This window comes from Cylas formicarius, unplaced genomic scaffold (genome assembly GCF_029955315.1).
Source record: "Cylas formicarius isolate icCylForm1 unplaced genomic scaffold, icCylForm1.1 PGA_scaffold_3__17_contigs__length_32017465, whole genome shotgun sequence".
Lineage (NCBI taxonomy): Eukaryota > Metazoa > Arthropoda > Insecta > Coleoptera > Brentidae > Cylas > Cylas formicarius.
This window is the reverse complement of record NW_026844326.1, coordinates 23634964-23651865: the sequence shown is the minus strand read 5'-3', so window position 1 is coordinate 23651865 and position 16902 is coordinate 23634964. Positions and strand designations below refer to the sequence as shown.

Below are 16902 nucleotides of genomic sequence, written 5' to 3'. Positions count from 1 at the left end.
AAAATATCTACCTAACTTGTCGGTAATGTCTTACTAGCATTTTAATCAAAACAGATTGAACTTTGAGGAATATTTCCAGCAAATGCTAGATCTTATTACTCCTAGGTCCGAAAAAGTATCTGCGTCTCATTCATTGGCTTACTTTAAATAAGAAGCAATTTGTCGATAAAATCGAAATATAAAGTTATTTCGCCTTTCGACATATCGATGTGAATTAAACCTATATCGCTTCTAGAGATAGAGAGGCAATGAACTCTGAAAAAATTCTGAGAAGTTCCCTTCAATATCCGCATGCCAGAGATTTAAAATATAGCTTCTAACCAATGACCTTGTGGCAATGAACAACCAACATGGCCGCTGACAGATCGTTGATAAATCTTTTTGCAGCAGTATTTTGTCGTTAAATGTTCTGAGAAAATGAATTAACTAAGTGTGTGGAAGTCGCTGTTTGGAAACAAAATGGCTCAAAATGCAGGTTAGTACCCCATGTTGGTTGTTGAATGTCACAAGGTCATTGGTTAATAACAAGATTCTAAATTTCGCGCATGCGCGTGTTGAATGGACTTTCTCAAAAAAAATCATAGTTGCTCCATAGGTTCCTGTATACTCGGCATTAGGCATGTCCGCTATATCTCTAGTAGCTATATGAAGCTAACTCAAAGTTAACAAGGCTTTGCGCCATGTTATTTCTAACGTAACCTGTTTTTACACAAATACATCGACTTAAGCTTGGCTTCCAATTCTACTCAAATATTCGGAATCCGTCAAACGAACGCTAACAATTCGTAAACTGTCCTTTGGACGTTGCCTCATAAGTTCCTGTATTATCAACATAGGCAGGGCCTCCATAACTCTGGTAGCTGTATAGAAAAATCTATCGCAGTTAGTTCAATTAAATTCAATAATACGGTTGGACAAGACTATTATGATCATTCGGCCACCGGAGTTAGTTAAAAGGTTCTTCTTTTTCTTAACTTGGATTTTTAACTGCTCTACTTATTTTAGACGAAATTTAAACCAGCGTCATCATGAAAATCACACACCACCCAAAATATATAGTCAAACAATACATTTCAATTTATTGTATTTATAGTATTCCTATAACAAGGAGCTCCAGAGGGTAATGGGTACTTAATGCTACCGTCAATTTTGACAGAACACCTACTGACAGAAAAATAGATAAAATAAACCAAATAAATTTAAACGATTTCTTAATAACAATAAAAACGGTATAAAAAAATGCTTAATAAGAAAAGAAAAAACTCTACATCTTTAAACAGGATAGTTCTAACCTCGTTATAAAGAGGACATCTAAACAGTACGTGGAATAGAGTTTTATTTAGGAGAAGGGTCCTCTAATAGCTATATGATTAAACCACATAGAATTGATATGGTCGCAAGTTAAACGGGTTGTAGCAAAGCATAGCACCACTTTTATAATTAGGGTAGTCTAAATATTAATATTAATTACAATTTAACTATTTTCCTATCCTAAAATAATTAATACCTCAATTATCTACTCATCTCTATAATTAATAATTATTATATATGCAAATTAGTGTGCCTCTAATTTAGAAACAATTCGAGGTGTGTAGATCTTAACACTGTTCTGATCGTGGACAACATGGATGATCTGCTACAGATTGTTAACATGGTGGGAGACTGCAGCCAGGAAATGGGACTGAACATGAACACAAAGAAAACTAAAATCATTGTTATCACGAGAGAGATAGATAACTTTAAAAACGCCAGCTTAATGTATAATATAAAAGTTATAGAACGCGTGGAAACCTTTAGGTAAAGTCTGTTCATAGATATAAGAAAGTGACTAACTGATACGAATTAAGGAAAGACCCAGGCAAGCTGTAAGAATGAAATATGGCCGAACAGGTCCGTACTTTGCTTAGAATTTAGGAATTAGAATTATTTGTGGTTTTGTTAGGAAATATACTAAACAATATTTATTTATTTATGTATGTATTTATGTTTAAATCTAAAATAAAATTACAAATTATTTTCACAGACATACGTCCTTTTGTAGGTTCAAGCTGTGTAGAACCTCAATTAATTGCGTTTTGGATCGTTGCTTTTGTGTCACATGAGGAAGGGGTTTTAGTCAACTGTCTACTGTGATAACTTGCATTGTCCATTACAATGACGCTATTTGTTATAGTTTGTTTTTAAACGAACTTTCAAATAAATCAGCGGTAGTGTCTTCATGGTAATCCAGAGAAGAATCTTTAATATTTTTCGCAGACAGAAAAAGTCCATTTGGAATCCAACCATCTTTAGAGCCAGCATGCAAAATAGTTATTGTTTTACCTCTTTTTGATGGCGCGTTTGTTTTGCACTTATCAGTTGAGTCAACCCAACCCTTTTCCAGGGTATCATAAGTGTCGAACCAGGTTTCATTCACGTAAATAATTGGCCTTTGTTGTTCTCTGTAAATCGTAATTTTTTCTAGATATTCCAGTCGCCATTTCCGAATTCTAAAAGGTTCCATTAAAACTTGCCTTTTGTTAATTTTTTTAAATCTAAACCCCATGTGTTGAATACACTTCCATAAGGTAGTTCTGCCACATTTAACACAGGTTTCATCTTTTTCAAGCCTCCTAATTAAGATATCTAATGTAGGCACGCTTTGTTCCTCGTATAACTGGTAAAGTTTACGCCGTATTATATCTTGATCACTTTCATCTACACTCGAGAAAATGTCATCATCGCTTCTTTTTTTCCTCGCTGAAATGGGATTATTCACAATTTTCCATACAGTTGATGTTGGAATTTTCGTCAATGTGGCCGTTTCTTCTAAATATGCTTGGTTGCTGGCACCACGTTCAATCAGAGTTAAATAAACATTGTTTATAACTTCCTTAGTCTCAATAGAATAGTGTTTTCTACATTTGGGCGGGAGCATCTCCTGAGATACACTAGACTCGCACATATTTTGCATAATTCGCACACGATTCAACACACGCTCTATTACACACGAAATAAGAATGATTACTAATAAACTTAAACTAAGTAGTAAACCAAACCAAAGAATATTAAACACAGTTATAAAATTATTTTCTATTACGGACCACAATTTTACCTGAATTTAAATTCCGAAACTTTAGGTAATAATCTTGTTTTTCCATTTTTTAGACGCCTTCAAATTTACTTCACGGCGTTTCGCAACGCCTCGTATAAAAATTTAAATTGTAAATTTTCACCGGGGAAAGTTTTTCCTTTTAACGCGTTGCGTTACATCTTCCAGGAAAAAAAAAACGCGCTTATTAAGCGAACAACATCTGGGTTGTCGATTGTTCTCGTTATATTTTTATAGTAGGCTGAGTTTTAGCCGGAAACGATGCCCCGCTTCCGCCAGCACCGGTTGCGGAAGACGTTCCGACGCCGCTTCGAGCGCATTCGGCCCATTGTCGGCGACGACTCGTTTGTTTTTAAGAGCGCGCGCGTCTACGAGATCGACGAGGATAACGCGCTGAAAGTTCCGTGTTTACCGGAAGATTATTATTCAAGCGTCGATTCGACGCGCTAAAATTCGGAAAAATTACTAATTTATTTAATAACTGATTCACTCAAGTAGTTAACGCGCGTCGGCGAGGGTTAACCTTATATTAATTGAAAAATTGCCGTAATAATTGGGCTTAAATCGCGTGAAATGGGCGTCAGTACACAAGTGCCTCGCGAGCCTAACGGGAACTGTGAAACGAGGACGATGATGGTGAGTTGTAGAGGCGCCGACACCAAACGACTCGTCGTGACACATTTTCACATTATTATCGATAAAATATGGCAAAATATAAATAAATAACCGGAAGTGGACCGGGGCCAATTCAAACTACCACTAAATAACACTAACTAACAGAGGAAGAAAGAAGCGACAAAAGGGTGCAAACGAAATTTTTTGAGTGGGGGAAATGTGGGGCAACTGTCAAACCGGTGCCGCTGTGTGCTTTTCTTTTGTTGCATTTACTTTTGCTTTATTTATGAAAGTAAACTTACCTGATCTCAAAGCTTCAAGCTTGACAGCACGACTTAAAAGTGATGGTAATAAAAAGTCTTTTATAAATTGATTTTTGTAACTCATAACCAAAACAATATTAAAATAATTTCGTTTTCCGTAAGATGTGCAAATTTAAACTTTATCCCAATGTAGAAACAAAAATTCCACGCTTAGACTATTTCTCTCAGCGTAAAACGTGCGGCAGGCGTGACGTCGGAAATCCTTTTTGTCGCTTCTGTCAGATGTTTACTCTGGCGCCTGGAGTCTGGATCAATACTTCTTGCCGAAAATGTGAACTTTTTGTGAGAAATGCAACCGAAAAGCCCATTATTAGATGCATTTACAACTGGCACCCACAGCTTCTTCTTTATACTATGTTTCATTGATTGCATTTGTTTAAAAAAATCGACAATTATTATTAAGAAGCAGAGAAAAACTACGAATCACAGGTCATACCTCCACATTTTTGCAATATTCGAAATATAAAACAAATATGAAAAATTTAACGAAGTAATGGTCGCATACTTAAAATTTCAATTGCTTTAATTTCGATGTTTAACGGTTTCAATTCTGTGTGATTGTGTATCATCTTTTTCAATAGTACAGGAAAATAAATAAGAAAATAAAATAAATAAAAAGCTTATTTTGGCTATATAAACAAATTTTAAATTAGAGTTTCTTATTATGCGTATTATTATTCCTAATATTTTTTTTTGCGTCCTTCAGAAAAAAAATTAAAGTTGTGCTTCATATTGTTGCAATAAACATGAAGTTTGTGATTTTTATGCTTTATGCTTTGTTGGAACAAACATGAAGTTTGTGATATCCTAGAATACAATTAAAAATCTAAACAAAATTTTGCCAGATTAATGTGGATTTTGATTAATTTTCAAACATGTTTAGGTCAAATACAAAAAACCATCCGAATTTCAAATAAAAGTAATTCACTTTTGCGAAATTTACCCTCTATGCCGTTCGACTTTCAAAAGGCACCTAAAGTATATATCGAACCATTTTCCGAGAATTTTTATATTTTGGCGCAATAATAAACAATTTTCGATATATTGTACACTTAAGGGATGACACTGTATACCGGGTGTTTATATCTGGCGTAAATTGAATGTTAAAAAATAACATTCGTTTGGTTAATAAAAATGGTTTAAGCTACCTAAATCAAATTTAGATCACAAATGACATTGAGTGAGTGATAAAAGTTACTGCTGAAAAATTTTTAATATCTTGTACAGGAGCGTCGCTAAAGGGGTGCGTTTAAATTTCATTTCATTTCATAATAAAAAATACGATTTTTTGGGGCGTCTTTGAAACCTCCTTCATTTTTGGGACATATGTCAGTACCTTACTTAATTGATTTATACGGGGTGAGTCTTTTGAATTGAAATTTTTATAATTTCATTTCCATTTGCAAACCACGCTGTATGTTTCTTTCTTTGTCAAAAAGGACAAACGTTTGTTAGTCATTTTCCATCCAAAATTTCATAAAAAAATATGGAGAAACTTTAATCCTAGTTGTTCGAATCACCTTGTATACACTAAATATTAGATTATTCCTTTTGATAACGGCCGCAAATCCAAATACCGAACCGCCTTATCAGATTAGCACGTCGTATATCTTTTTTTTTTCGTAATCTAATCCAGTATCTGCCAAGCGATGGACGAAAATGCGTATAACTTCTACGGAAAAACTCCTCGCGATGCCGTACCGCAAATCGAACGGAAGGTGGTCGTCCGAAACGTCGTGTTGTCGTTACTCATCGGCGTAAAACGTTTCAGGTCCCCGAAATGGCCGACTACATCGAATACGAGTGGAGGACGAACATCATCAGCGAGGACTTGAAGAAATCGTTCAAAAATTTCAACGCGAAGGACCGCGAGGTGGCGGTAAAAGCGCTTCGCGAAACGATCCAAAAGTGTGACGATTTCGAATTTAAGAACAACATGAGCCAGGACGACAAAACCCTGCAGAAGTTCCTCTTCGCGAGAAAGTTTCGGCTTCGGGAGAGTTTCGATCTAATCAAAAACTACTACTGGTACCGGAAACGGAACCCGGACGTCTTTGGGGAACTCGACTTGGCCGCCGGCGACGTCAGACGCGCATTGGAAAACGGTAGACCATAGATGAAAAGAGATTTTGGTTAGTAAAAGCGAAGGAATTATCGTTGCAGGGCTGCCGGGCGTACTGAAAGACAAAGACAGGAAGGGTAGATGTGTGTTGCTTCTTACCGGCAACAACTGGGACTGCAGTTACAGCTTGTTGGCCATCTACAGGGCGATGTTGCTCAGCCTCGACCACCTAACCAACGACATCCATAACCAGGCGAACGGTTTTGTGGTTATAGTGGACTGGACTGAATTTAGTTATAGACAGACCTCACATCTCAAACCATCGGTCTTGAGGTTGATGATCGAGGGGTTGCAGGACTGCTACCCCGCGAGGTTCAAGGGGATACATTTTATAGGACAACCGTGGTACGTGGACGCCGCGATGGCCGTAATTAAACCGTTCCTGAAGGAGGAGATCAAGGAACGGATTTTTAGTCACGGGAACAACCTCAGCACTTTGCATGAACTAGTTCACAGGTAAGAGGAGCGGATAAATAATAATCTTGAAATTATTTTTAAAATTGCCGCTTACAATTAAGTGGCGTAGCGCATAGTCTTTTATTTGAAAAATTTGCAATATATTTAGATGTAAATATAAATTTATTCGTATTTAAGATTTCGATTATTGTTACAGAGACGTGCTTCCAGCGGAACTAGGCGGAGAGAAGCCTAGTTACAATCCGCGCTCTTTCTTGGACAGTCTGGACGACAAAACCAAAGTTATAAAATGATAAGTTTTAGATTTTAGGAACTTTATATAAGCATGACATTTTTTAAGGATTATTTATTCATTTCACTGTGGCTGCTTCCGCCGAACACTCATATCTAGGTACTGTTTTTTTAAATATATAAACGACTGTTATTTGTTAAAACAAAGTTGAGGGAACAAAAAGAAAAAGATAAAAGCAATAAAACTGTTAGTAATATGTATTACATAAGGCTAAAATCTGCAATTCATCTGTGATTTCGTTTTGTAATGTAATTAACGTTGAAATAATTTATAGGTACGTGGCATAGCTATAATTTTTGTCTTGAATTTAATAAATAAAAGTATAATAACATATTCGAGTTTTAATTTCGTCATTCTATTAAAGGGTTAACGTCTATTTCAGAAATTCTCATTTTTCCGAAATATTCTTGCACGTAAAAAATCGAGCAGTTTTAAATAAAAGAACCGAAATTAACCACTAAAAACAATCATATTTATCTTGAATTTAATAAATAAAAGTACAATAATATATTTGAGTTTTAATTTTGTCATTCTATTCCAAGGTGCAAAAATTAATTAACTCAGGTCTAACGTCTATTCCAGAAATTCTCATTTCTGCTAAATATTTTTGCAATTAAAAAAACGAACAGTTTAAAAAAAAATGAAAGAACCGAAATTAACCACTAAAAACGACCAAGAGGGGAAGCCGTTTTTTTTGGTGTCAGTGAAAATCCTTTTTTGCTTGCCGAGAATAAGGAAATAAGGATATATATATAAGTGTTGGTCTGTGACTAAAAGAAAAATCCTTGAAATATAGCGAAAAATGGGCGAATGACCACAGCATAGTTGTCCACCCGGGAGCAAAATTTATTTTTTCTCTCTCTCTATTCTACGATTCCTTGTGTCAAATAAAAAAAACAATTTAAGTTGTCAATTTTCTATCAAACGTGAGTGTTTAATTAGTATTAGTGCACTTTTAGTTAAGAAGGAATAAAAGTAATATCTTAATACCCAGCTGTTTTACGATACTGTAACATCTTCCTTACCATCTAATCCTTTCTTTTTAATTTAAGCGGATATTTCGCTTCTCTAACCTTAAAATTTGGTTAGCTTTTCTATGATTTCATAAATCTGGTCACCCCTTTGGTAAAATTACGTTAAAATGAGCGGTGGATTTAACTACGCCAATATCCATGCAAATACTAAAAGGCACAATGCTGTTCCGCCCCCTTCGAGTGGGGTTAGCAAGCAGGGCTATTCGACAATGAACGCTATCAGTCAAAATGCGATGGTGGCCTCATGGGGCACGGGTAGTCGAAAGAGGGCGGCCACAGAAGACGAGTAGGTTGCACGGACCAGCGGCTAGGAGCATTTTGAATGTGCCTGTTGCAGGTATTTTGATCAAGATGATGAGGAAGCAGTACCAGAACTGGCCTATATACCTGCACCGGGTAGTCCTACCCATATGCAAATGGACAAGAAAAAACACCGGCACGAAGACGAGGATGATGATCCTCTTGACGCATTTATGGCGGGAATTGAAGCCCAAGTATTTCATTACTTATTTTGTTACGCTGGATTTTTTATTACTTTTAACTCAGGTAGAAAAAGAAAGCCAATCGACTTCCGTCTCAGTTGCTCCGCAACAAGCACCTGTGCGTAATGACCTTGAAGAAGAGGATGTTGAGGAGTCTTACTATCGGTACATGGAAGAAAACCCAAATGCTGGTCTTTTGCCAGTTGAAGAAGACCATCCGGATATCGACTATGATGAAGATGGCAACCCAATCCCGCCCGACAAGAAAAAAATCATTGACCCCCTGCCGCCAATAGATCATTCTGAGATAGAGTACAAACCTTTTGAGAAGAATTTTTACATTGAACATCCCGAGATAAAATTAATGTCGGATGATCAAATCAAGGAACTGAGGCATACATACGATTTGACAGTGACCGGGACCGGTGTGCCCAAACCTGTCGCTTCATTTGCACATTTTGGATTTGACGATAAACTGTTGAAAACCATTATCAAAGCGGAATATGTTTCTCCCACTCCCATACAAGCGCAAGGAGTCCCGTGCGCGCTCATGGGACGAGACGTTTTGGGGATCGCTCAAACTGGTACGCCTTCAGGTTAGTATTGGAGCAACAGTGTCTGAAAGCATTTACTTTCAGGTAGCGGTAAGACCGCTGCGTTTTTATGGCCCCTTTTGAAGCATGTCTCTGTTCAACCTCCCGTTGAGCCGGGTGAAGGGCCGATAGCTCTCATTCTGGCGCCCACTAGGGAACTGGCGCTTCAAATCTACAGCGAAGCGAAGAAATTCGCGAAAGTTTATGATGTCAAAGTTATGTGCGCCTACGGCGGCGGCTCCAAGTGGGAACAAAGCTTGGTGAGCTTTTAATACAAATAATATTAATTTTTGTTGTAATTCAATATAACATACATCAGGCACTGAAAGAAGGTGCGGAAATCGTTGTGGCGACGCCTGGTCGTATCATTGACCATATTAAGGGCGGGGCGACGAATCTCCAAAGAGTAACGTTTCTGGTACTCGACGAAGCAGATCGAATGTTCGAGTTAGGTTTCGAGCCTCAAGTCAGATCAGTTTGTAACCACGTACGGCCGGATAGACAGACGCTGCTGTTTTCGGCAACTTTTAGAAAAAGAATCGAAAGGTAAGCGACGCGGCTCCGACTCGAAGGACCGAATTGTAATGCGTTTCCAGACTTGCCAAAGACGCGCTCAAAGACCCGATTAAGATAACGCAGGGGACGACGGGACAGGCGAATGAGGACGTTAAGCAGCACGTGCTGTTATTACCCACCCAGGAAGCCAAGAGAGAGTGGCTATTCGGTAAATTGGTGGAGTTGTTATCGGCCGGGTCAGTTCTAGTGTTCGTGACTAAGAAATTGGACGCGGAGAAGGTGGCCAACGATTTGCTGGTGAAAGAGTTTGATTGTCTGTTGCTTCACGGCGATATGGAACAGGCGGAGAGGAATAAGGTTATCATGGCTTTTAAAAAGCAAGAGTGTCCCCTTTTGGTAACCTTTTTTTTGTTTTTACTAATCCACTGAGTTTGTATGATACTTTCTGACGTTAAGATCGCCACGGACGTCGCCGCGCGAGGTTTGGACATCCCGCACGTGCGCACGGTGGTAAATTATGACACGGCACGCGATATTGATACTCATACCCACCGGATCGGTAGGACTGGTAGGGCGGGCCAGGAAGGTACCGCGTATACGCTACTGACGTTTAGGGATAAGGAGTTCGCGGGGCATATCGTCAAAAATTTGGAGGCTGCCCACCAGGAAGTAGCCCAAGAAGTTCTCGATCTAGCGTTGCAAAGCTCGTGGTACAGGAAGCAAAGGTTTATATATGTTCAGGAATTAATGGACTTTTATTTGGATATTGTGTCTTTAAAGATATAAGAGAAAAGATACTCCGGCGAATGTAGGAGGTATAGGGCTCGGTTACAAAGAGAAGGTGACACCAGTGACTCCAATGAAGGGGTTCGTGGCAAGCTCGTCGGGTAACCTTTCGACTACTACTGCGGCGAAACCGAAAGGACCCGCCACGGATAGATTGGCGGCCATGAAAGAGGCTTTTAAGGCTCAGTATACCAGCCAAGTTAGTTAAACCACGGGTGTAACGCGTCATTCTTTTAAAACGTAATTTGCAGTTTACCGCAAGCGTGGACAACCCGCCGCCGCCGCCCCCGCCGCAGTCTAACCGAAAGAAAAAGAGCAGATGGGAGTAAACTAAGCCAAATTATAATGTTAATGTGTTTTAATGTTAGGCTTTCGAGACCATATAGAACGGTACATTTGCACTACCGGTTAAGATTTCACATTTTCGAAACGTAAACATCGTTGGAAACGTTAAAGAATAAATATACTATAGACAGCAGACGCGTTTTTTCGGTTTCCCTATCCCGCGGTCTCCCTGTATAACGTGTCCGAAAAAAAATCTCCGCCCACTCGCCATTTTGCAGATAACAACCGCCAGGGTTAACAAACTTTTCCCGCTCAAGGCGGCGACAGACGTCCTCCTGTTCTCGTAATATATGCCACGGAAGATGCTTCGACTTTTCTGCTGCGTTTTGGTGTGCGTCTCAGCCATCAGTGGGTGCGATAGTGGCGATTACGAATGCCAATTCGGTAAGCACGGAACGACAAAGCTCAATTAGAGGAAATGCGTTAATAGTTTGAACTTTTTGAAATTCCAACCTGGTGTCAACAAAGAAGGCTTAATTCAGTCATGAAAAATCTTTAAATCGTCTGGAATGCTTACGAAAGCTAGAAAATATAAACCTTTAAGTCGCATTTGCCAAGTCATTCTAGTTGAATCATCGCATGATGCCATTTATCAAAAAAAAAAAAAATACAATAACCAAATAATATAACGGAAATGTACTTAATATTAGAACGTTACATTTCTAGAACATTTGTCCCAGGTAGCAGAGGGTCGTCAAAATGACGTCATTAACTAGTCACCAAATGACGTCTGCAGGGCGTGGATTTCATCTACTAATGTCTCAGACGAATGATGTTACTTAAGGGACGCCTTTTTTACGTCAATTAGTGTCGTCACCTTTTGTTATTTAAGTGAAATCGTTTTTACGTCAGATTTTGGTCTTTACTGCCCAAAATATGACGTTTTTTAAATTGTTTTTTTCTTTTTGCGACGCGGTAAATCACACAGAAACTGCCGCTTTAAATAACGTAGAATGTCTTTTGCGATTGCGGAAAATGGAGAATTATAGGAAGCGAATAAGGATTGGCTTTTTTTTTTAAATTAATAATGGAAGTATAATATACAGGGTCTTCCATTTCATTTATTCACGAAAATGCATATTTTTTATTTTGGCGCACCCTGTATAAACGATACGAACTATCTTCAAGACAAGTATATTATAAACGACTGTACAACACTTTATAAAATTGTTGGCATAATAAAATTACAGCTGTTCGAAAGGGCGTCAAAAATATAGGGCATTACACACAGTATAGACCATAACAACCCTACATTGGGTTATTGAGTAGCTATTAAAGCAACAACATACAGGGTGTTCCATTTAAAAACAAAAAATTGATTTCCCACATATATATGAATCATCCTGTATATTTAAAAATAATATTCATATCTGAAATTAATTAAATCATTTTATGACGACATTCGGAGGTCATTTTTGTGATGTTAATAAAAAAAAATAAAAGATTTTTTGACGTGTTTTTCGGACCACTAACGAGTAGCGATCACTTAAACCTCGAAAATGACGTCACTTTGACGACCTAAGATTTTGCAAATACAGACTGTCTGTAATCTAGGTGCAACAATAACTTAAGTAGCACATATTTTTTTTTATTTTTGGCATTTAGGAAACTTTTGTATTGAAATATTTTTGTGTATAAATAAATACATTTAAAAAAATAAATAAATATTCGACAGCCTGTGTTTTATAAACAAATAAGCATTCGGATATTAGTATCGATAATTATTACTGCATATCTATAGCATCTCCAGTTAATATTTTCCCATTTTGCATAAAATAACAGATATACAATGCCTTTGGTTTTGATACTAGTTACGAAAGTTGAAAAACTAACCAAAAACTAAATATTCTGATTTTCTTACTTCCCGTCGTTTTGAAGTTATAAATAACACAATAAGGAAATATTCTATATACATAAGAAATATAATTCTTTCATACATTTTTATGGAATGCAATAAAAGTTATTTATCCAATTATTTTGGGTGAAATATTGAATTTGACATTATTAATTCGCCTTTATTTTTAGCGGTACTTGTCTGAGGAGCAAAACATATCCAACAATTAACATTCTTTTTTTTTACGTAACTGTTAATTTTTAATTGGTTGAACCGCTAAATAAATAAATAATACATTATTAATTTTTCAAAGAAACTTCCACAGTGATATCAATGGTATCAATATTATTGTTATTTCGGTTCTACATTTTAAAGCTGAGTCTAGGTAGTTGCCTACTTTGTCATAAACTTTTTGCAAACGGTCAGAGATACAAATTTGGTAATAATGGGAAGAGTTGCATTAGAACAACCAAATTGATGATGATTTGGCGCAAACGAAACACCTGTGTTTACACGATGGAAAATAATGCGTGTTATTCAAAAAGTCCGCATTTTGAAAGCTAACTGAAAAACTAAAATTACAATAATAGTAAAATATGTCGGGGATTTCAGATCCGGACCGGCCCGAATCCGAGGGTCCGTGCGACAATTTCTACCGTCATACCTGCTCCGCGTGGCTATCTCAAACGCGCAGACCCGAATTCGAATCGGTGTGGAACCATTTCATCGAGGGATCGTACAAAATAAACCGAAACGTCCGGAAAATTTTGGAAAACGCTTCGGACGACGTGACGTTAAAAAAGGCCAAGACGTTTTACGAGGCATGCGTCAATTTTGGATCTCACGAAGATCGTTACGTCATCAACTTGAAATTGTTAATCGACTATTTCAGCGGATGGCCGCTGGCGGAAGACAAATGGTCCGGAGTCAACTACAACTGGTTGGAGAGCGTGGCGCAGATCAACAAGGTCCTCGACGTGCATCCCATTTTCAAGTTTCACGTCGGCATCGACTACAAGGACACGCGAAAGTATTCGATATACGTATGCGTTTTTGCGTAATTTATATATCGGTAATTTTATAATCGGTCGGTTTTGTGTTCCAGATCGAGCCGGGTACCCTCATTTTCCCGCAAAACGCCCTTTTAAAACCTTTAAACTATTCCAGAGAACTTAGAGCTTATTCGCAATGGATAATTAAAAGTGCGTTGCATTTATATCCCAAAAAGTATGTTACGAAACGGTTGAAACTGCAGGCCAAAAATATCGTCGAGTTTGAAGCGCGCCTCGCCAAGTTCATGGTTCCGAAATCGAACATCGAAAAGACGAATGTTAAAATGTTATCCGTAAGGACGTCAATAAATTTTCTCGATGTCCTCCGGCACCTGTTTGCCGGTCCTACTTTCAAGGTCGAACAAACTGATAGCGTAGTAGTAAGGCATTTGGAATATTTCGTAAACGTTATGGAGTTCCTTAAGGACGTCGACAGCGAAAGCATAGGTAATTTCTTAAAAATACCACTTACCAATACGTATCAAAAACATAAAAAAACACATCAAATAGGAATAAAAAAAATCAAACTTTATATTTAATATCGCCACTCTATCTCAACACAAATCATTTCGATGTTTTTTTTCTTTGTCTGCGTCACAGACCAGACATTTGTAAGGATGCGCACCATGGTACGCTGAATTTTCGTTTGTGACGCATTCCCATATTTGTTTTAGCAAATTATCTAATATGGTGCGTAATCAAAGCTTTGTCCCGAGACACGAGCCGATATCTCCACGAACTGAATTTTTTGATGGACAAAGCAGTTTTGGGCATTACCGCCGATATTTCGCGGAGGACCGAGTGCGTCAGCAAGGTTATCGACCATTTCAGTTTTGCAATTTTGGCGAAGTACTTGGATTTCTACTTCGACGAATCGTCGATAGAGAACGTCGACAATATTGTAACCAACGCGCGGATGGAATTTGAAAAGTTGTTGGACCAAAACGATTGGATTAGCGAGGGCACTAGGTCGTTAGCTATCGAAAAGGTTAAAAAGATGCAGCATTTCGTGGGATTTCCTAATTGGGCGCGCAACGGTAGCGTCGTCAATATGTTTTACGAGAACGTGAGAGACTAGCTAGAAAAAACGTTATTGCTTTACAACGCTATGTCGTTTTTAGTTGAGTATTAGTAACAATCATCTACTCAACGTTATCAACGTTAAAAATTTTAAAAGCGAAAATAATTTGAGGTTATTAAATTCCAACGCCGATTCAATTCTGTAAGCGCGCATAATTCAGTCGAAACAAACGACCATTAAAATTTTTGTAGGTGGCCTTCTAACATTTTTGAAGTAAATTCTTACTACAGCGTTTTGCAAAATTCCGTTTGTAAGTATATTTAACTAACTTCTCCTTTCATACAAAAATTCTCTTCACAGTCATTCCACTGGGCATTTTGCAACCCCCATTTTATAAGCAAAACAGGCCGAGGTACTAATTGAATACAAATATCGCAAATATGCCATAAAGAGAACCACTTATTTTCAGTATACACAATTACGGAGCCCTTGGGGCTCTCATAGGACATGAGTTGTCACATTCGTTAGACACCATAGGTAAAAAAAAACCGGCGACTTACCAAACACTGCTTTATGACAGAGATCGATTTTTAGGAAGGCAAGCCAATGTACAGGGCACAATTTCCCAGTGGTGGCCCTTGCAGGACATTTTCAATTACCAGACAAGAACCAGATGTTTTGAAGACTTGTACAACAGCAAACACATACCGACGGTCGGTGAAAATATAGCCGATAATGTGGGATTGGAAATTAGTTTGCAGGCCTATAAAAATTTAGACTTGGAGGGCATTTTACTGACAGATATGGGTATGGATGGTTTGTTTTTTTCGAGTTATGCTTTCATGTGGTGCGAAAAATCGGAAGCAATGGAATTATTCAACGATGAGCATACTGCAGTAGAGAGCCGAGTGAATAGGGCCATGTTGAACAACAAATCGTTCAGGAAACTTTTTAATTGTTCTAGCGTGCCAAACTACTGCGAACTCTGGTAGCAAAATAAATTTGTTTTCACGTAAAATCTACGCTTTTATTTTCGTCACGTTACGCGAAATACCATACATGTTTCTTAAAATTTACACAAATACAATAAAATTGGGGTGAAAGTAGTATATGGCAAAATGATGGGCAAGGTCAGGTAACCAATGCTCTACCAAATATTGATTTATAGCAGAGACAATTTAAAAGTAGGCATTGGGGATAATAAAATAAAATGAACTTAATAAGAGGAAAGGATAAAAACAATTAATAAAAATTTACCGTTAATTGACAGCTGGTAACCTGGAACACTCTTAACCTATAAACACTTCGGTCGTTTTGCAGAATCTATTATATAAAATCACAAATCTATTGCTGCAGCTTTTCCAGTTCATAAATCTGGAGTATAAGGTCATTTTTACGGTTGATTTTTGCAAGTTGTTCGGGCTCGGGTTTCGTTAAAGCCCCGCTTTTAACTTTCTCTTCCAAGGCTTCCACTTCGCGGAGCCGTTTTTTAAGGTTTTTCAATTTTTTCGCCGGATCTGTTGCCTCCTGATTTTTTGCTGACTTATCAGACTCTGGTTTTTGCTTTGCGCCGTCGGAGATTTTTGTACTCTCAAGAATTTTGTTTATTTCATCAATTTCTAAAACAATGCCGCAAATGTAAGCATAGCGATCAGCAATATCCAAAACTTACTGCTTTTGGGTTTCTTTTTCTGAGTCTTTTTATCGTTCTCGTCAGATATGATGTAAAGTCCGGGAATTATCCTTTGAGCGACCTGTCCCTGAGCAGAAGCTAAGGCTACGGGTTCCTGTTTCTTTGTCATAAACTGCTTGCCTTTGCTTTCATACAGAGGCACTTCTTCCTGAGGCACATAGCCTTCTTTAACCCTTCTCGCTTTCCTCCAGGTGCCGTCCGGTCTCTGCGAGGCCGGTATGAATTGTTCGCCTTCAAATCAATGGTCATCTCCAACTTGAGTGAAAATTAATCTGCAAGCCCTTACCATTTTCAGTCACTATATTCGACATGTAACCAGTGGACATGTTGCGAAAAACTTTACCGGCGCAAACCAAAAACCTATTTCATAATTGGAAAAAGCACTGAAAACAAGTTTAAACAAAAAACTTTAACTTTCCCTTTTATTTAGGGCAAATGACAGACAAAAAAATTCGGAGAATTTTGACCACTTAACTCTTACGTTGGCGGCCTTGTCAAATGCATAGACCTCATAAAGTAAACGTGGACAAAGCGTAAGCGTATGACGTAATAAAAATTGTTTTTTTTATTGCATTAAAAATTATTTTTTTAATTGAGCATTATAAAAAGCAATGTGTAAAGTTCCTTACACAATTGTTAAATACAGAAATAAAATTGGTTCATGTAGCTGCTACGATTAGCATGTT

At 37.7% G+C, this 16902-nt stretch overlaps 4 protein-coding genes across 9 annotated transcripts in view; 3 read left to right on the top strand and 1 right to left on the bottom strand.

The window, feature by feature from the left end:
• LOC132700170 (clavesin-1-like) overlaps positions 1-7191 on the top strand; it is a 34066-nt gene extending 26875 nt beyond the window's left edge. For 4 of the 6 annotated variants that reach the window (XM_060667334.1, XM_060667335.1, XM_060667336.1 and 1 more), the window contains 3 exons: positions 5801-6134; positions 6193-6607; positions 6765-7191. In XM_060667334.1, the coding sequence (XP_060523317.1) occupies positions 5801-6134; positions 6193-6607; positions 6765-6861 (846 nt within the window). In that variant the 3' untranslated portion in view covers positions 6862-7191. Of the gene's footprint in view, positions 1-2928; positions 3728-5120; positions 5748-5800; positions 6135-6192; positions 6608-6764 lie in introns of those variants that run through there. The other 2 variants (XM_060667333.1, XM_060667332.1) reach the window with 2 other exon arrangements.
• A 554-nt stretch (positions 7192-7745) lies between these two features.
• LOC132700167 (ATP-dependent RNA helicase DDX42) lies at positions 7746-10762 on the top strand. Its single transcript, XM_060667329.1, has 9 exons — positions 7746-8180; positions 8232-8388; positions 8441-8960; positions 9015-9229; positions 9289-9515; positions 9566-9881; positions 9942-10210; positions 10266-10470; positions 10523-10762. The coding sequence occupies exons 1-9, from the start codon at positions 8002-8004 to the stop codon at positions 10598-10600; spliced, it is 2166 nt and encodes a 721-aa protein (XP_060523312.1). The 5' UTR covers positions 7746-8001; the 3' UTR covers positions 10601-10762.
• Positions 10763-10890: 128 nt separating this feature from the next.
• LOC132700168 (neprilysin-1-like) lies at positions 10891-15539 on the top strand. The gene is made up of 9 exons (XM_060667330.1): positions 10891-11000; positions 13063-13493; positions 13556-13949; positions 14177-14568; positions 14624-14724; positions 14775-14833; positions 14884-14935; positions 14993-15060; positions 15118-15539. The coding sequence occupies exons 1-9, from the start codon at positions 10907-10909 to the stop codon at positions 15513-15515; spliced, it is 1989 nt and encodes a 662-aa protein (XP_060523313.1). The 5' UTR covers positions 10891-10906; the 3' UTR covers positions 15516-15539.
• Positions 15540-15561: 22 nt separating this feature from the next.
• On the bottom strand, positions 15562-16707 carry LOC132700172 (partner of Y14 and mago). Its single transcript, XM_060667338.1, has 3 exons — positions 16503-16707; positions 16196-16447; positions 15562-16142 (listed from the first exon to the last, which is right to left on the bottom strand). The coding sequence occupies exons 1-3, from the start codon at positions 16540-16542 to the stop codon at positions 15868-15870; spliced, it is 567 nt and encodes a 188-aa protein (XP_060523321.1). The 5' UTR covers positions 16543-16707; the 3' UTR covers positions 15562-15867.
• Positions 16708-16902: the final 195 nt, after the last annotated feature.